This window comes from Misgurnus anguillicaudatus, chromosome 6 (genome assembly GCF_027580225.2).
Source record: "Misgurnus anguillicaudatus chromosome 6, ASM2758022v2, whole genome shotgun sequence".
NCBI lineage: Eukaryota > Metazoa > Chordata > Actinopteri > Cypriniformes > Cobitidae > Misgurnus > Misgurnus anguillicaudatus.
The window spans coordinates 491,295-512,314 of NC_073342.2; the positions used below are offsets into that span (position 1 = coordinate 491,295).

Below are 21,020 nucleotides of genomic sequence, written 5' to 3' on the forward strand. Positions count from 1 at the left end.
ACCATACAAACAGCACGTTCACATCTGCCAATTCCATATCATTTCCCCACAACTAAACTTAACAGCATAATGTAATGACTGCATTTATACACAAATCCGGACACCTCACTAATGTGTAGAAAATACATTCAAATAAAAACGGGATTGTATTTTATTTAAATCCTTCCTAAAGAATGAATGAATAAAAATAAAAGAATAAAGATTGATTTGAAAGAAACATGTATTATAAATTACAATAAATGTAGATATGATTTACAAAAACAGATACTGTAAGTTCCATATGAAATTCTAAAATGATCATTTTTATTAAACTCCTGTTTATGTTCAGTAATTGCACTTTAATGGCAATGAAAATAACCTATTCATATAAAAACATGATAACAAACAGACACACACGTTCTTATTTGTTTACTGTTTGCATGTTTAAAGGCAGACGCTGACAAGTTTGTGTTGTGAACATGAAAATAAATACAGAGTTAACCGTCAGAAAAACATCTGTGTGTGTGTGTTTGAAATTTTTTCTCAAACGACACATTATGTGATGTTAATGTACCCATTGCAGGACTGAGATAGGCTGCTTACTTGTATATAAGCAGAACAATGAGACTCTTAAGGTGAGGTTTGTGAAAACCCTCCAAGAAGTCTGAAATTCAGTGCTTTTGCGCTACTTCTCTATCAGATCAGAAGTAACGAGTAACTAACTACTTGAGTAGTTTTTTCATCTAATACTTTTTTACTCTTACTCAAGTAAATAATTAGATTGATACTTTTACTTTTACTTGAGTACATTTTTGTATAAGTACTTGTACTTTTACTTGAGTACAGATTTTGGGTACTCTACCCACCTCTGCTGGAGCGGTAGTTTCAATTATGTCATGCTAGCGTGTTACACAGCTAGTGCAAAATGTTGTGATTTAAAAGTCCTCTTTTATTTTTATTTTTGAAAATGACAATCATTTAGCTAGATAAGACCCTTATGCCTTATTTGGGATAATTTAGAGCCCTTTTAAATCTGCATTGAAACTGTAAACTTGAGGTCGAATTATGATTTACCTGATTTATGTCTACCTCGAGTTTTACAGGGTTTTTTTTTTGTATTTCTGCAGCCTGTTAAAATGTTTGCTCTTATTTGTGGAATGAGGTTAATTGTGGCTGAAATGTCTGAAACACACTTATTTATTTTTGCACACAATACGAGGTGTATAAGCCATAGTGTCATGCTAGTTGTTAGTTGCTCTTTTTTGCTGCCTTATGAGTAATGCCTTGAATTATTAAATAAATTGATAAAATGTAAAACCAAGTGGTCTGGCTATTCTTTTTTGTGTTATTTTGTTATAGCATATTGTGATTTAGGAGGGTGAATGTGGGAGTAATGTATACAAATGTATAAATGGTTTATTAGTAAGATACCTAAATGTAATGCATTTTAAGTGAATTGTGTTTATTAATAAAGAATACATAATCCATTTTTTAATGCATTTAAAACACATTGGATTAAGTAAAACTATTACATAAATTTTACTGGTTTCATTTACATATATCTAAAAAATATCTATCATATAAAGTTTATTTGTTTTTTTAGATTTAAAGTATGTAATCCAAATGGATGGAAATTCTACATGTAATCAAAATACATAAATCTTATGAATTAGGCCTAAATATTTTTTGAGTGTAATGGAGCGGCCGAGAAAATAGTATAGCAGAGTTGGCAGCATGTTGTACATAGTTTATAAAGTAAAACAGGTGGATTAAGTGCCTTTTTTGAGATATCTTTGTCTTGACCAGCAACCTGTAGCAATTTTTTGTTACACTGGATAAAACTGCAAATTTCACTGGATTCAAACAAGGAAATGTGGGATAATGCAAGTACGAACATTAACAAAATATATAAAACTGTGCTAGTGGTTTTTGGATATTTTGTGTCTCTGTGTATCTGTTTACTGACCTTCTGCCACAGGTATGCTTCTTTGAGAGTAATGATCTCATGTTCCTTGTGTTCTCCCTGCACAGCACACACCACGCAAATGATCCTCTCATCGTTTTTACAGTAAAGTGAGCCCTCTTGTCCATGCTCCTTACATTTTAGTCTCTCCACCGTCACTGTGTCTCTTTTGCCAACCCCATGCTGAAGCACCAGTTTATTCTCTTCACCTCCAGCAGCCTCTGCCCCCTCTGATCTGTTTTCAGATGCCTCTTGATCTCTCAGGGGTCTTTTCTCTAGCTGTAGGTCTAGAGGAAGGTACGGTTGGAGCAGGTGACCAGAGCGTTGTGAATGTTCATCTGCATGGCTGACGCAGAAGGCGAAGCAACATAGTGGGCATACCAGACAGGCTGGCTGAGGTTCGTCTGGCTCACAAGCATCACATGTACCATCCATCTGAGGCAGGTCCTCATCATTCAGGCAACTGTCCCAATATCCTCCTGATGCATCCATGTCAATGGGGAAAGTGGGTGGGCAAGAGAATAAACCTAATTGTGAACGAAAGACATATCAGCAAAATGTATGACTGCTAACATTACGCATTCAATTTCAAATCAACTTTATTTATTTCATTTTTTTACTGCATTGCATTACTATAACACCACAGTTTTACAAGCGCCCATGGTGGTAAAATGTACAGAATATAAACCAACATGTATATTGTCATTTTCATGATGTGATTCTTTTTTCCCTATATGTATAGCCTATTGCTTTTCTATTAGGGCTGTCAATGGATTAAAAAATTTAATCTAGATTAATCGCATGATTTCATGAGTTAACTCACGATGACTCGCAAATTAACTGCACATTTTAGCTGTTCTAAATTTACCTAAATATAACACTTTTCAAGTTTTTAATGCTCTAATCAGCATGGATTTGGTCAATATATATGCTATATGCAAATGTATGTCTACAACAACCTGTTTACATTTTCAACGGAACCATCAACCATAGTTTTATATATGATTTTCCCTTTAGAAGACCTTCTCCATTTCTGTTTGCTGCTGATCATTTGTGACCTGTGCTGGCAAATTTAGTTGGGATGAGCAAATTTTCAAAAATTAGTCATTTATATTTTAACATTCTCTATTAAAAAATTTCAATACAATTGGAACAATTGTTGGAATCTGACAAAGCATGACAGAACTACACCCGTTTACGAAGAGCAAAAACAATATCAATATATGTTACATATATGTTTTTCTTTTATTGTTTAATTTTGACATTGAGCCAGACCACTTTAAGATCCTGTAGGCTAATGCAAAGGTTTAATATAATGATCCAAACATTCACTTCAGAAATAACAGATTATAGGTCATACCTGCATGAATTCTTGTCAAAACATATATTTTTAAAACTGTAATTTTGTGTTAGATGTCTATATATATCGGGGTCACGCACTCGCGCGTTTGTATGCATGCGTTTCAGATGTCTGCGTCAGACATTGCTTTTGAGTCTTGTCACTCTTAATAACTCTTTTAACATCAAACGGGTCCTGAACTTTATCTCTCTTAATAATTATTTTAACATCAAGCAAGTCCTGCAGTCTATTTTTTCTATCATTTCTGAATGCTTTAAAAACGAAACCAAAAAGTGAATGATGACGCATCTTTGCTTTAGATTATGGATTTGGGACGGTACACCTCTCAGGAAACGTGCAGATAAAGATTATTTTAGATATTTAATGACCATTTACAGCATTGGATTAGCTAGACGAGAGCTTAAAGACCCACACAGATCCAAAATCGAAACTAACCTTTATTGCAGTGTGTCGTGTAGCTGTCCATCAATGTAAACAACGTGTAAAGTAGTTGAACCAAAAAGTGCACGATTAATAAAGTTATTGGCTTCTAAAGCAGGGAGTCGACTCTGAATCGCTGAAACGAGTCGTTATAGGGAGTGACTCTTCTTCCTGATATTATCCACGTCACACGAACTTATCCACGTCACATGAGATACTAATCTCCGCCTACAGCCTTGCCTGCAGGAGAAACAAAAACTATGACCCGCCCACAGCTAGCTAGTGTGTGAGTGTAAACATCAGCTCACGCTGTTTTCCGCTTTTGTTGTTTTCACTACCAAAGGAGACTTTTTCAAGTAGGGATATTCTAAACGTGTCTGGCTGTGAAGAATCAGTGGTTAAAATTAATTTTTAATGGAGGGATTTAGACGTTTGGCAATGAAAGATGGTTCAGTACCCACTTTATTTGGAACAACATGCGTCTCCTAACCACAACCTGTAAGTATGATTATAGCTACATACTTGCTTAAATGAGCGTAAAATGTCTATAGTCATTTTTATTGCTTGGATTAATGATGAATGATATCGTTGTTTAAACTCTTACTTATATACTGTCAGAGCCACGATAGCAAGCAGTTTTGCTATGACCCGGTTAGTTTAGATAAATGCTTAAATGAGTGTAAAATTGTTAGTTTCAATCGTCGTTTGTATTGTTTGGATTAATGATGAATGATGTTGTGTGTTAACTTTAAACTGTTAATTTACTGTCAGAGAGTCACGTTAGCAAACGGCTAATGCATGCTTGTGAGGCGCATTTTGCAAAGACTGAGTTTGGTCGATCAGCATTTTCTGTAACAATAGTTAATACCTGGAATAATTTACCAACTGACATTAGACAAAGCACCACGTTTGTGCAGTTTAAATCACATTTAAAAGGTTGGTTGAAGGCATGTCAGGCTTGTGATCATTAATTATATAATGAAGTGAACATGTTTTTATATTTCTCTGTATATTACTGTTTAAATTGTATTTTATTTTATTGTGATTAAATTGTATTGTACTTTACTGATGAATTGGTGTAATCCTGCCCAGGGACAGCAGATGAAATTTAGCTTTGTAGCTAATTCTGGGGTAGTATCATTACTGTCCATTGTCCCTGTCAAATAAAGAACTAATTAAAAAAAAAAAGCTTATTAGGGGTGGAACGGTACACAGAAGTCCCGGTTCTGTTCGTACCTCGGTTCAGGCGCCACGGTTCGATTCACTTTCGGTACAATGGAGGGAAAAGCAAAACAAAAATGAAGAAGGCATTTTTTTTAGTACTTAAGCTAATCTTAAAAACAGGTGTCCTTATCAGTGTTATTTTCAGATGTCATGAATATGAACTAAAATGCATTTAACATACTATCTCGTATTTCAAAAATGTATACCTCTTTAAGTAATCTTGTACTCATCTTTCATACAAATATGGGTTCAAATGTATTACAAATGTTACCTAAATACATTTTAAAATTACATTTTGGCCTTATTTCATATTAATGTACTAAAGAACAAAAAATAGGCTTGTAGGATGAATTAATAGGTGTGTACGACTTCACGAGGGGCTGCAAGAAACGACAAGTGGATGACGTCAGAGTAACGCGAGAGCGATTTGAAATCAGCCTCCTCCGCAAGATTTCTCGCGGTACTCTGACGCTGATGGTGCTGACTAAAGTTGAGCACGCTTAAAAAACTGAAAGCAGCTGAACTTGACAGAACTGCCCTGCGTATGCTTGTTGTATATAGCAGGACAATTTATCTCCTACTTCTCAGCGTGAGAAATACAAAGTGTGGCGTATGAACTGACTGAAATGCGTGTTTGTCAAGGTGAATGCATGAGACTTGAGAGCCCTGATTAGATGTATTTCCACTCACATTAGGGTTGTGCCGATAAACGATAGTATCGTGTATCGACGATCTTCAGACATATCGCCAATGGCAGGCTTTCATGGCGATAGTCACGACGATAGTTGGCGAATGGTTATTATTATTATCATCATAGTTTTATATTAACACAGACAATGCATGCTTTTCCTCACAGGAGGGTTTGTGGGCTTCACTTTACGCGGAGAGCTTGTAAAGAGAGTATTCCTTCTTGCACGTACCTGCACTTAATGCGCGCGTCTTGGTCTCCTTCTACCACTAAATCCAGCGTGCCGCGTCATGAGCAGCTGCGCTTCTCTCTGTCTCACGTGCACGCGCTCTCGCGTCTGTCCGCAGTCTAAACATAAACTAAAGTAGTAACCCTTATTTGTTCAGTTTAATGCGTTTCATGCGAGCTGAGGCAAACTTTACTTTTTGTTTAAAATATGACCCGCTGCATATTAGCGCCTCTCTCTCACTCTCGCGTACGTGCAGAGAGCTGCGCTCTGTCTAAAGTCAGATCACTAGGTATTAATCCTGTTAATGATATGCATTTCAATGAGTTGTAGCAACACGTCCCTCGTGTTTAATATATGATTGTGTTTAAAATATGATCGCGTTCCGCTGGACCGATGCGTTTAAAAAGGCACCTCATGAGAGCACCACTGCTTGACATGTGTAGTCTTCTGCAACAGCACTAAATAAATGCATTGAATAGTTTGTATGTGCGCGCACGTGTGTGTGCGTGCGCAGATGCATGTTTTTACAGTTATTAAGTAATCATGATAGGGTTTTAATGACGCACTCGCTTTAATGGCATCAGTTTTAAGAAGGTTGCGGTCATGACGGTGTTACGGTCTTGGTTTTTTTTTGTCCACCCATCAAGTGACTTGTTATAATGAGTAAAAATTAACAAATTAAAAAAGAGTAAACTACTGCCACGCCCCCCGATAATATCGTGTATCGCCGATCTCACAGGCTTACGATAGGACGATCTGAAAATAGGGCATATCGCCCAACACTAACTCACATACCTAACAACTGCTGAACAACGCCGACGCAAAGTCCTCGTCTTTTCCACCACTCTCTCGCCTGTACTACTGTAACTGACTGGAAAACTGAAGCTTTGCCAAACTTGCGATCTTAAAGAGGCTGGCGGAACGTCTAACTCTTGTGGAACACCACCACTTGCCATACTCGCTGTCGGCTGCTCATTCACTGACTGGACCGGTGTCATGAGCAATCCAGTCCCCCCGAGCAATTCGGTCTCCCCTAGGACCCCGATTGGTATCTACACTAATGCCTGCTCAAAAATGTGTCATTGCAATATCTCGTCTGCATACGCGGCTAGTAAGCTAATTATGTTGTACAAAATAGAAACATTACATTTTAAAAAAATAAAAGTTAACTAAAAAACAATACAATAAACTAATATTCATGTTGCAGAAACGTCAGTACTTTTGTGTCATCATCTGCTTTACAAAAACAATACTTTTATTTTTTGTAAATTATTAACATACCTTACGGAATATATATTTTTAATAGTAAAAGTGTAGTAATCATGGCTTATAATTATGATTTAAATGTGTGATTCAACTATGTAGTAATCATGTTTTGTATAAGTAATTAATGAGTAAGTAATTGTATGTAGACAGTCAAAAGTGGAAATGGTACAGTATAATAATCTAAATAATAAAATGACACAAGCAATGTGTAGATCAGATCTCCCACCTATAGGCTCATTTATATACTACTATATGAAACATATCATTTAAAAGACATCAATTGTCGGCGTCAACGTGACAAAAAAATGCAGAGTGCCAGAGAATGTAGACGGGCTTTGATAGAGCGCATACATAGGCGGAGCTCGGCTGCATTGGCGCCAATCAGAGCTTCAGAGCTAAAGCGGGGCAACAGATTAGCTGTCCATAAAGAACCCGCGTATCTAACAGTAGTTCCGCATTACATTCATTATTTTGCACGCAAGTTTTTTTATTTTCATACCGTGTATTCTCCGTTTAAATTCATGCACCGAACCGTGACCCCCGTACCGATTCGGTTCGAAACGAATACATGTATTGTTCCACCCCTAATGCTTATTTACGGTTTTGCTATGACCCGGTTAGTTTAGATAAATGCTTAAATGAGTGTAAAATGTTAGTTTCAATCGTCGTTTTTATTGCTTGGATTAATGATGAGTATTGATGTTGACAATGTCTTCTCAGCAAATCATGTTAGCACGAGGTCAATACATGTTGCACTGTTGTTGGTCTGTGCCACCGATCTGTGGTCTGTGAGACTGATCTGTGATCTGTGCATTGTGTGCAAAGACACTCTGTCAGTTGACCAATCAGAGCAGAGTAGGCTACTGAAAGGTGGGGTAGGCAGGCTGAGTCGTTGAATGGCTTCACACGAATCGTTTGGGGATCTCTGAGAAATGGGGTAATTTTAAATTTATATTTTGAGAAAATTACAGTGTTTTTTGACCTTGCATGCATTTAAACCTGTTGTCCGGGACTTATAAATAGTGACAGGATGCTTAAAATTGTCATCTTACTGGCTCTTTAATGTTCTCTTTTATGAAAACTGACTTATCTAGACAGGTCACTTGCTGCGCCTCAATTCATCCAGCTGTGGAAACAGAAATTATGTGTTGCGTTAATCGTGCGTTAATAAAATTAGTGCCGTTAAAATGAATTTGGGTTAACGCGTTAATTTTGACAGCCCTATTTTCTATATTTGTTCTAAAATCTATTTTCTAAAAATGTCTTCTTAGGCTACATACTGTAGCTTTGTTAGCATATTGAATAGTAGTTTTAATCTTATGTGCAAGTTTGTGCTCATGTTACAGTTCCCTGTTGCATAGTCATGCATAGTCCTGTTTGCGCCGCACACGCAGTGAACAGAACACCTGACCCGTTATCTGACGTCAGCATCAGGTTCCTCCATACATAAATAACAATTTATTGACATTAAGACTGTGACCCCACCACACCACAAATCACAGTAAGTAGAAACCTTTAAAGGGTCGGGTATACTTTATTTCCACGTCGGACTTCAAACAGAGCGTGAACAGAAATAAGCACAGGGCCATGGATGTCAGGGAAAGCCTTAAACTTGTGCTATAGCGTAATTATCATGCAATTCTTAGTATGCAGTGTAAAATATGCAGCTTTTTCTGTCAAATTAACATATATTTTTATGTTACTGTGTCTGCTCCTCGAACAAACGAATACAGAGCACAGTTTACCTCGTCTCGTACAAATCGTATTAATATAAAATTTGAAAAAAAAAATACATTAACAGATGAAACCAGGGCTGTCACTTTTGAGAAAAATCTAATTCGAACCGATATTGAATATCACGCAATGTATCCGAATATATTCGAATATCTAGGTCCCCCTGCGCGCATCAAAAAAACAAAAACGTAATGGAGATTCGATTTATTAACCGTGACAGTCATAAACATCGCTGTCTGGATTACTTTTTTGCTTAATGTTTAAAAAACAGCAGGTTATCAACTTATGAATAACAACGACTGAGAACAGGTGACAACTTAGCAGCAGGAGTAAGGCATATAGCCAAGCCCAAACGAAATCCGCGCCCGCAGATTTCGGCGTAAAACTCTGCGGAATTCCGCTGATTTTATGCCTGTCATTGACAAGCACACATATCACGCACTTGAGCGTGTTTGTGAGAAGAAATCTCATTGACAACAAGCACACTTACATAGGCTATCCCACGCATTTGTGAGCCGTCATTGACAATTACATTAACCCTGCACGTGCAGTGTGCTTGACCGTTTTTAATGATAGAGAGCACAAACCATTTGATATTTGAGATGAAATTAAACTTACCGCTATAGTTAAGCAGATCTCACTTGACTCTGTCGTCTATGTGACGCGTGACAGTCAGCACATGATCATTTAAAATCCATTTACAAGACAAATGCTGTTGTTGTTTAATATAAAGTTTACATTACGTTGTAAAAATAATAATTATCTTCATACATGCTAATTTCATAATGCGAACGTATTAACACAAGCTTTTTATTCTGCTATAATATTTAACACTATAAACATTAATGTGTCATTTTATATACAAACTATAATTCTATGCACATTAGGTTCATGTTTGTCCAATTTGATTCCCTCTCTTGCGCACAGTTGTTGTCGTTGGTCTCACTCTCAGCCTCCTTCCCATTACGAGGTGTTACTGTAAAAAAATGTGCTACACATGCCATTTTAAAAACCGGATGGTTTATTTATAGTTTGAATACGGATATTTCACGTCATGTTCGAATGCATATGCGAATATCGAATAAAAAGTGACAGCCTTAGATGAAACTCAAATGTTAAAATTCGGCTTTCTTAACATTAGATCGCTTACCAATAAAGAACCTATTATCAATGAGATAATTTTAGACCAAAACTTAGATGTGCTCTGCCTAACAGAAACCTGGCAGACATTACACTAGTTTAAATTCGAAAACTCGCTGTGTGCTTTCTATTTCTGCATCAGATCAGGATATGGACGTTTGTTTGGTGAATGTTTCCGGGCAAGAGAGCTACTTAGCCATGTTTGGGCATGTTTATTTCACAAATGTGTTTCGGCTTACAAGCACAAGCGCTTCGGTGGAGTATATGAGCTTGGACGGACTAGTAGTGCCTGTGCTCTCGCTGTGTGCTTTCAGTATAACATTTCTGCATCAGATCAGGATATGAATGTTTGTTTTGTGAATGTTTCCGGGAACTTTGCGCATGTTTATTTTAAAGACGTGTTTCGGCTTACGAGCACAAGCACTGAGCCAGCACGTCTGTGGAGATATTGTGCGGTGGACGCGTTTGTGTGCTGGATACAGGGATAAATGGACGTTAGGGCTGGGATAAACGATTATTTTTTAAACGATTAATCTAGCAATTATTTTTTCGATGCATCGATTAATCTAACGATTCATTTTATCAGTCCGATTCGACTTTGATTCTCGATTATCTCCCCATTAATTAACTAATAGCAATTTATACATGTTGATTTACATATCTGAATGGATACATTTCAATATGTGTTTATTGCTCTTAAAATTTCAAAATAAAAAGACATACAAGTGCAAAATAATCCATTCTTAATCAGAGGTAGCAATCTATAAAGCGCTTGCAGCGCATACTGTGCAGTTTAGTAACAGTATAAAAATCTCAAGTTCACATTACTTTATTTTACATGCATTTATGAGCAAAACCTCTTTAATGTGCCTTTTGATGGTCAGTGTAAATTCTATAACTTGATTTGTTTAATCCACATTGTTTTCGTGCTGTTCAAGTCCATGTAATGACAGATATAAACACAATTATAGACTTAAGAAGCACATACATTATTAAATCTGTTTCTCTTAAGTTTATTAAGATAGATGAGGACTTTACTGCTGGACAGAGAGTGAATGAATGCGCAGTCTTCTGGCAACAGTGTGTTTTAACAAATTTCATTGCTTTCTCTTAAATTGCTCAGAGTCATGACTGTTTAAAACACACTTTTTCGCATCAATCAACGAGCATTTAAACTATAAACAAAGCACTGTCACTTTAATTGAGCGTGAGCAGCGCAGCAAAAATAGAACCGATGCAGAAACGATCACATCAGTGTTGCTACAGCGCCGCAAGCTTGTGCTGCTCATGCGGCGCGGTGCATGCTTGTTAACATGGGCGCTGAAAAAACACGTGCCGCTTATGCACTGCTCACACTTGCTGTGTGTGTGAAACTGGCGTGGACTGGAGCCACGTTGCTGCTACGGCTCCGCCATTTCGGGTCTGACGAATCGATGCGCATATTTGACTTTGACGTATATTTTGCGTTGACGTTGTCGATGACGTCGCCGCGTTGTCCCAGCCCTAACGGATGTCTGACTATAAAGTGAGTGTTTCTATTTTCTTTGTTATACTAACGTGTAGGGATGGCTCCCGCGAAACTGACGTTTTGACACTGTGTCGAGATCCCGAAGCGTAAATGTTTCGAAACACTGCTCCGAAATGTGATTCGAAACACCCATGTCACATGATGAAGTGATTCGAAACACCAAGCGGTGCATTTCACAAGTATTTCGAAAGGTGGCGTACATGTCGAATCTGCGTCGAATCTTAAACTGACAGGGTAGGAAACAAATCTGACAATACCTCATAGATGCATTTTTGGCAAGATCAAATACTATAAATTACTGAAAAGAAGTAATTTTTTTTCATAGGTATGTACTTAGGCTACTTACAAAAAATGCATGCCAGCAACAAGTGTCCCTTGTGTGAGAATGTTTTCAAAGGCTGGAGAAATTATATGTAAAAAAGAAGCTGGTTGAGTTTATCAACACATAACAATTTATATATTTGAATAAAGTAAACAAAGTAGGGATGCACCGAATCCAGGATTCGGATTCAGCCGAATACTGGGCTTTTTGACGGGGTTCGGGTTCGGCCGAATCCTAGACTTTTTCTCCACCGAACCGAACCCTTGGCTTGCGCTACGCTGGTCGACGTCACGCGGCCGTTGTTTACACACATCGGGTGCTGACGTGGAGATGAGCTTTTTCTTTCGGTAAACCATAGGGGCTGGACACACCAAAACTTTTAAACACGGCCGAAAACGCCTTGAGGACGCCAAATGCCAGCTGTTTTTCAGCCGAGCGCTTGGTCGCAGTGATGCTTCAGCTGTGAGCCGGTTGGTTGCTGTGGTAATGTCCCGCCCCTCCTCCACTGTAATTGGACGGCCGTGTGAAGACTGTGACATTGACGAGCGGAGCTTCTAACTTAAAGTATATAGTTTTCAGCGCGGAGCTGCTTGCTTATTGGAAAAACGAGCGTGTCGCAACGCATCGCTTTCATTATGCATAGGCTTATGGTAATTGTCAAAATAGTTTTCCAACTTGTCATCCTGGCATAATGTACAGTTAAAATTAAATAGAATGAAAAATACACTGCTGTGGACGTTGTTTACTTCATTAATGTGCTTTACTGTGTTAATGGAATAAGGATGCAAGTAGGATTCGGTATTCGGAACCTAAAAAATCTGGATTCGGTGCATCCCTAAAACAAAGTGGCATATTATGGCTTTATATATTTTATGAATCTCTTATTATTTATTTGGTATATCTCTATTCAATTTTTTTATTATTAAATAGACCCGAATAGCCTATAGTTATCGACAATTGTGAGCCTAAAAGCTCATGTAAAACAATGTTAAAACAACAACAAAAAGCATTTTATTATGATGATGTAGCGCATCATTTCCCGGGTTCGATCCTAAGATCTACGCATGAGAGTGGAGAGCACTATCCACTCTCCCATTCTATCACTGGTGTGTCAAACAAACAACATGTGGGATACAATTTGTCAGCGCTCGTCTAAAATCTTGTCAAGGCTGCTTCATGTAAAGACATGCAAACGACCGCTAGGTGTCACTGTGGAGGCGGTTTCGGATTGATGTTTCGAAGCCTCGAAACATCCGGCACAATTGATTAAACTGTTTCAGTGTTTCACGAAGCCTCGCTCTGCCCACCACTACTAACGTGGCATTTATGTACACAATAGCATATATCTGAGTGATGTTTTATATGTCTATATTGTGAAAGCAATGAGGCTGATATAACACAGATGTAATTACAGTAAACAAGAGACAAAAAGAAAATTGGTAAAACTAAATAAACATTTAATATGCATACCCTTTTTTAAGTACTTGATAAGACATTTGTACTGCGGATCTGACACCTCCCTGCTGAAAAAAACAGCATCAAACCAGCATGGACCAGCATGGGAATTATGCTGCTCTATGCTGGTTTAGCTGGTGGTCACCAGCATACCAGCACCAAAACACAACATATGCTGGTATGACCAGCATGGGATACTGGTGCTAATGCTGGTTTAGCTGGTGCTAATGCTGGTTTGATGCTGGTGCTAATGCTGGTTGGATGCTGGTTTAGCTGGTGTTCACTAGCAAACCAGCACCAAAACACAACATATGCTGGTCTTGCTGGTATGCTGTTTTTTTCAGCAGGGACGTTACTGTTTGAATAAGACTTTGCTAAACACCAGACCAGAGTGTTATTGTGTTTAACACAACGTAACATAACGCTTAAAAGTAAGTCAAGATTGGTGTCTGTCAGAAACAGTGGAGGCCATTTTCTTTGTTTTACTTACGTGGCATTTATGTACACAATAGCATATCTGAGCGGTTTTCGATTAATGGAAGTGGCTTGCAGAGCTGTGCATAGTGGTACATTGGGAGATGTAGTTTTTCATACAAATGTGCCCTAAAGTCACGCTCTTTCTTTTCTCTGTCAAATAGGCACAAAATTCTAAATTTATGTTACATTTCGACTACAAATATGACCCACTTTCAATAAAGATTAATGTTTCTATCGATGAAATGGCCCTTTAAGCCCCGTTTAATGATGATACCTGCTGTTAACAACCAAATCACTGAATGAAAGATAGACAAGAACAACAAACAACAACAACAACAACAACAACTGACTAACAGCCGCAGACCTAAATGAACATCAAAAACAGCAAGTAACAGATTGACAAAATATTGCAACCAGGAAATAAACAAGGAAAATGTAGGCTACATGCATTTCAGACACAACAGAAAAATGATTATTGTTTCATATTTGAAAAACTAAAGCAGCACAAACGAACACTGTTACAGCAAACCAGCCAAAACGGAATACAAACGATAAGACTAGCTTAGCGACGTTTTGCGTTGGATGCCAACTTTACGCACATCTCCGATGTTCCTTTACAATATAGCTGGACTGGGTTTTCCCGTTTAAACACTTGAGTCCGAACTTGGCATTAAGAAACGGCTGATGTGCAATGCCACACATGAAGTCTCTTGACGTTTGAATGTATTATTCATGAATGACTTGGTTGTGTTGGTGAGAAACATACGTTACCATTATGTATTAAAACAATTGCACATTTTTACGTTGGAATTCGCGATTGAACAAAAACTTATGTCTGTAAACGAAATTACGACTTTAGATGCAATAAGGACTACACATTAATGTAGTGTACACATTACGCATTTTCCACATAAAATCTGTTTTAGCGCAGAAACGGGATAGATTAGTTTGGTTTTGTCAACTCAAAATATACTCTGCAAGTCTGTGTTTGTTCAACTGGACTCGCAAGTTTTTGATCTCCGAGTTATGAAAGAGCAACATAAATTATTCCAGATATTTAACAAACTTTTCGCGCTGAATGACGGTCGATGCAGGTACAGAGAAGTAAAAGAAGAGGATGACACCATTTGCTAAGCGGGGAGGTTTTCATTTTCTACCTTAACATATACATTTTAAACCACAAACTACGGAGTATGTTTTGGACATTATTTAACCTTGTCAAAGACGAACGAACATTTTAGATTAAATACATTTCTTGCTCCAAGTTTTAGGGGTGCTGAGCTCATATTTAGGGGTGCTGAAGCACCCCTAAAAAGGGGCTAGCCTCGCCCATGCAAACGACACATTCCATTGATCTTTGCCAGTTTATTTCTGATATTGCTGTAACTTTTCTTCTTTTCTGCCTCACAACACCAGAAAGCTCATGAATGTTTTCTGTTTCTTGTCTTTCTCCTCAGTCTTACCTTACTCGGGAAGTACACTGTTCGCCTCGGTCGTTCGATTACACTTCCGCAAGTTAAATGTAAAGAAATGTTGTCACTTCTTTTTACATTTCTGTCTAACTTTAGTTGTCCTGTTATCATACAGCTCTACGCCAGTTGATTATGTACTAACACTTTAGTTTCTTTGCACATTCACACCTACACTTCCTTGTTTTGTTTCGGAAACCAAATTATAGAGGATATGCATTGACGTCACCTTTCCACGTGACCCCGCCGGAGCTCGCCCTGTTGAGTGGCAAACGTTCAAAATTTGTGCTGAGTCCCAATTCGCATACTATCCGTCCTAAATAGTATTCGAAACTAGAATTAGTACGTCCCAAATCGTAGTATGTTGAAATAAGTATCCCAAAGATACCCGGATGGTCTACTATTTCCGGTTGGAATAGGGAATGATAAGCTGTGTCCCAATTCAAAGGCTGCGACCTTTTTTTTTATTTTTTATTTTTTTATTTATTTTTTTTTATTTGCAGTCAACAGTAGTACAATGAGAAATATACAATTAAACAAAAGTATACAATTTTTAAATAAACAAGCCAGAGTTATTTAAAATAAATACATTAACAAAGAGAGAGAGAAGGGAAAAAAAGAAAAATAATGTCATTCAACTAGCAATATCATATTTGCTTGTAATCATGTAAGCTCTGTCAGATTTTTTACTGTTACAGTTCTTTAGCATAGTACAGTAATTCTTAAGCTCATTTTTAAAGTGAATGAAGTTTGGTTTGGAGTCAGACCATTTTACCTTATGAATGTGAAATTTCCCCAGTAAAATCAACATCTGAATAAGATATTCCTTTTCTTTGTCAAGTGTTTGATCATTGAAGTATATTAATATGTCCAGTCCAGTTAGCTGTAAAACAATGTTCAGTTTTTTCATAATAAATCTTTCCAATTCAACCCAAAACATCTTTGTGTGTATACAATGAAAAAATAAATGAAAAATGGTTTCCTTTTCACCTTGACAAAAACAACATAAATAATCAATATCCAATTTAAACCTTTCTAACACATGCTTTACCGGGTATATCCTATGCATTATTTTAAAAGAGACTTCTTTTATTTTATTATTAATAAAAAATTTGTCCACTGTTCGCCAAGCTTTCCTCCAATTCACATTCCCAAAAACAGAAGTCCAAAAAAAACGAGCTGGAGGATAAACGATTCTATTTAATTTGTTTCTAATATAGTTATTTGTGATTCTGTTTTGCAATATATTTATGTCACCAATAAATATTTTGCTCTTTATGTCAATAAGGTTTGGATCTCCATCTTGTGATGCATTCTTAAAAAGAGTTAATACCTTTTGGGGAATCGCATCCATCACAACAGCAAATTCCTTGGGTTTAATTGGTATTTTAAATCTATCCAAAAATTCCTTATACGTTAATAAATGACCATCTTTATTTAATAACTGGCTAACTAGTACAATATTATTTTCATACCAATGGTCAAAGAAAAGTGTTTTGTTTTTATACAGCATATCTTTATTGTTCCAAATGTAGAATCTCCTAGGGGAAAAGTTGTATTCATAGGCCAGAGTCCAAGCCAAGAGAGCTTGTTTATGAAAATTAGCAAGTTTAACTGGTAGTTTTTCAATTGAATAATTACATTTTAATAAAAATGCAAGGTCACCCATTTGTTTAAACAAATAGTTTGGAAACGAATTCCATATACTATCTTTATTCTTTAGATATTGAATAATCCAATTTATTTTAAATACCTTGTTTAATGTGTCATAACTCAGTACTTCTAAGCCACCGTGATCTTTGGAATTACATAAGATTTCTTTTTTCAGATAGTGTGGTTTATTCCTCCAAATAAATTGAAAAAGCATTTGATCTAATTTTTTTGTGACTTTGGGAGGAACATCCAATGATAAAGATGTATACACTGACCTAGAAACCCCTTCGGCTTTTGACAATAATACCCGTCCCTGAATTGACAAGTCCCTTTGCAACCAAATATTAAACCTCTTACTAATTTTATCAATAATTGGGTTAAAATTTAAATTATTCCGTAAATGTTCATCTTTACAAATCACCACTCCAAGATACACTACTTGATTTTCAACTGGAATATTACATATTTGGTTAACCGAACATTCTTTCAAAGGAAACAAAACTGATTTATTCACATTCATTCTTAGCCCAGATGCAATGGAGAATTCTTTCATACAATTCACTGCCTTAATGATTTCATTTCTGTCTTTTAAAAACAAAGTGGTGTCGTCTGCAAACTGACACAACCGAAATTCTTTCCCTAAAGCTGTAATACCCTGAAAATTACCTTTTTTAATATGAAGAGACATTATCTGCATTGCCAACAAAAATAAAAAAGGAGAAATCGGACATCCTTGCCTTATTCCTCTACCCATTTCAAATCTTCCAGATGTCCCATTTGCTAATTTAACAGAACTGGTACAACCTTTGTATAAAGTTTTAATAGAATTTAAGAAATAGTTACCAAACCCAAAAAAATGTATTGCTTTAAACAAAAAATTGTGCTCTATTGTGTCAAATGCCTTGTGAAAATCGATTAATAAAATAAAACTATCATCTAAAATATATTCATTATAGTCCACCATATCCAGAACCAGTCTAATGTTATTACTAATGTGTCTTCCTTGTATAAATCCAGTTTGTTCCTCATCTATAATATCTTTTAATCCTTTTTTCATTCTCTTGGCAAATATTAAGGCGAACAATTTTGCATCATTATTTAATAAACTAATGGGTCTCCAGTTCTCTAAATGAAAATGATTTTTGTTTGGCTTTGGGATTAGGGTAATGACACCTTGTTTTAAAGAAGTGGGCAATTCTCCTTTTTCTATAGATTCTTTATATACATCCAACAAAAATGGGGCTAATTCATTTTGAAAGACCTTATAAAATTCAGAAATAAAACCGTCATTGCCTGGAGATCGATTGTCTTTCAGATTTCCGATACATTCTTTAATTTCATCCAGCACTATTTCTTCATCGCAAAAGTGCTTAAAATCATCACTAATAACTTTAGATTTATCTACCAAATTATTCAGAAAGCTATTTAGATCAGAAGGTACTACATGCGAAGTATATAGATCCTTATAAAACTGAGTAACAAACTGTGATATCTTTTTTGAATCTTCTTCCACTGCATTATTAATTAATAATTTACTAATTGAATTCATTTCACCATTTCTTTTCTCCAAATTAAAAAAATACTTAGTGTTTTTTTCCCCTTGTTCTATCCACTTATACCTTGATCTAATAAATGCACCTTCTGCTTTTTCTTCATATATTGTATCCAATTGAACTTGTAATGATGATAAATCTGTTAATTCATGAACATTTAAAGTACCTTTGCTAGATAAGTGCATTATTTCTTTAATAACTTCATTTTCTTTATATCTTTTAGTCAAGGCAATCGATTTCCCTAATGAAATAGCCAACTTTCTGATTTCATATTTCATTACCTCCCATTGTTCACCGTAAACCTTGTTTAATTTAGCCTGAGACCAGTGTTTGTCAATTAGCTTTGTTACCATTCTTTTAAAATGATCATCATCTAATAATTTTTTATTCAGTATCCAGTAACCTTTTTTGAATTTAGATTCAGCAGAATCACGTGAATTAATGGAAATGTTTATAGCCTTATGGTCAGTCAAAACAGATGGGTCTATAGAGATTAATTGGACAAACTTTTCTAAATCATCAGATATTAAGAAAAAATCAATGCGTGACTGTTGTGAATAATCCTTATTGTTCCATGTGTACATTCTTTTATCTGGATTTCTAAGTCGCCAAATATCAATTAAGCCTACTCGGGTACATACATCTTTAATTATACTGTGAGTGTCTCTGTTTCTTGATGGCCACCGATCTAAGTCCTCATCAAACACACTATTAAAGTCACCCCCCCATACTATCTTTGTCAATGGGAATTTGTTCTTAATATGTTTTAATTTAGTTTCAATATTTGTAAAAAATGTATAATTAAGCTGTTTATCATTGGTGGCATACGAGTTAACAAGAGTGTATTGAGTATGATCGATAATAATATGTAATATTACCATTCTTCCTGAACAATCACTCTCATGGCTGAGTATCTGACCCTTGAAATTACCTTTTAGTATTGCGACACCTGCAGATCTAGTACTACCATGTGAAAACCATACATCATTTCCCCACTGACTCCTCCAGAACCTTTCATCATCTTTACAAGCATGTGTTTCTTGTATAAAATAAAAATCAACACCCTTCCCTTTACAATACAAAAATAAAGATTTTCTCTTCAACAAATTACGTAAACCTCTGGCATTTATGGATACAACCGAAATAGACATTTAACTTAACCAATTTACAATGCAAGTTACTCTTTTAACGTATAAACCATTAACTTAGGTTCTTAGTATATTTTTTCTGTTGCAACCCTTCCATGTAACGTCTTTTTTAACAGTGCTATGCCATGTGGCGGAACCCAAACAAGTCTTTGCCATAACTACAACTTGTTACCTACACATCACACATATTGCTTGTGCAATAGTAACATAATTCAAGACATTAGGTCATTCGAACTTCCTTCTTGTCAACGTAAGCTTTGTTACCTACAAAATATGCTCGTTGCCCTTCCTTGCGTGCCTTTTCCACAAGAGGCCACAGCTTAATGCGTGCCTCTTTGTCTGCAGCAGTAAGATCTTCTTTGAAACGAAGATGTTTCCTCACCAAATATTCGTTGGCTTTGGCATTTCTCCACACTAAATCTCTGGCCGTCCTGGACAGAAACCTGATGATCACTGGTCGCGGTTTGACGTTCTTTCTCTGCTCCGGGACTTTTCCGATCCTATGGACCACGTCGATGCCACCCATCACCGAAATGCAGTCAGCCTCCGGGAGAATCTCTCTGCAGATTTCTTTTATTGTTGATTTAATGTCTTCATCAAATCTCTCTTGTACTCCGTAAAGACGTAAATTCCACCGCCTGTTATACCTCTCTGCATCATTAATTTTCTGTTCCATTTCTTCCATCTTCTTTTGAGATTCCATGCATTGTGTCTTAAGATTTGCATTTTCCTTCTTTAAATCAGCAATGTCTTGGTAACAGTAATCAAGTCCTTCGATTTGTAAAGTGTTTTGCTGGACTGCCAAGTCAGTTTGGTCAGCTCTTTGGTCAATTTTTTCAGTCAAAATGCGGATGATGTTCTCCTGCATTTCTTTCAATGACAACTCATTACCATCATCATTCTTAGCTTTTTTTGTTTGGTGTTTCGTTGGACTATTTGGATCACTTTTACAGACACCGCCTTCAGGAATTTTGCAAGAGTAAGAGTGGATATCTTTAATACCTCTCTTTTCCTTCACAGTCTGCGTCTCCATCGTAGAATCCTCCATGTCACTGACGCCGTCAAACACGTGCTTATCAAGAGTTGTTAAAATGCACAGCAAGTCACAAAAGTTTGAGGAAGGTCACTTTAAAACGTTCCGTTAACAAAATTAAGCAACATTAGAGTTTAAAGAGTTATTAAATTAGGTGGACCCTATTATTCTGTCTCAGCTCGAAAAACACAACCACTCACGTCGCCATCTTGAGCGCCCCCCAATCCCAAGGCTGCGACCTTCTAAGGACGTATTTTAAGACCGATTGCGTCACAGCAGCGCGACTTCAGGCTGGTAAGGCCGTCCCAATTCGAAGGATGCTTAGAATGAAACCTCAAAATGCGTCCTCATTTCTCCGCGCTATTAGAACGAATGGATC

At 36.7% G+C, this 21,020-nt stretch overlaps 1 protein-coding gene across 1 annotated transcript in view; it reads right to left on the minus strand.

Moving 5' to 3' along the window:
* The window catches only part of trim44 (tripartite motif containing 44), a 61,553-nt gene extending 46,075 nt beyond the window's left edge, over nucleotides 1-15,478 (minus strand). Inside the window, exons 1-2 of the mRNA XM_073868327.1 lie at nucleotides 15,249-15,478; nucleotides 1,946-2,469 (exon numbers count right to left, since the gene is read on the minus strand). Coding sequence (XP_073724428.1) covers nucleotides 1,946-2,434 — 489 coding nt within the window. The 5' untranslated portion in view covers nucleotides 2,435-2,469; nucleotides 15,249-15,478. The remainder of the gene's footprint in view (nucleotides 1-1,945; nucleotides 2,470-15,248) is intronic.
* Nucleotides 15,479-21,020: the final 5,542 nt, after the last annotated feature.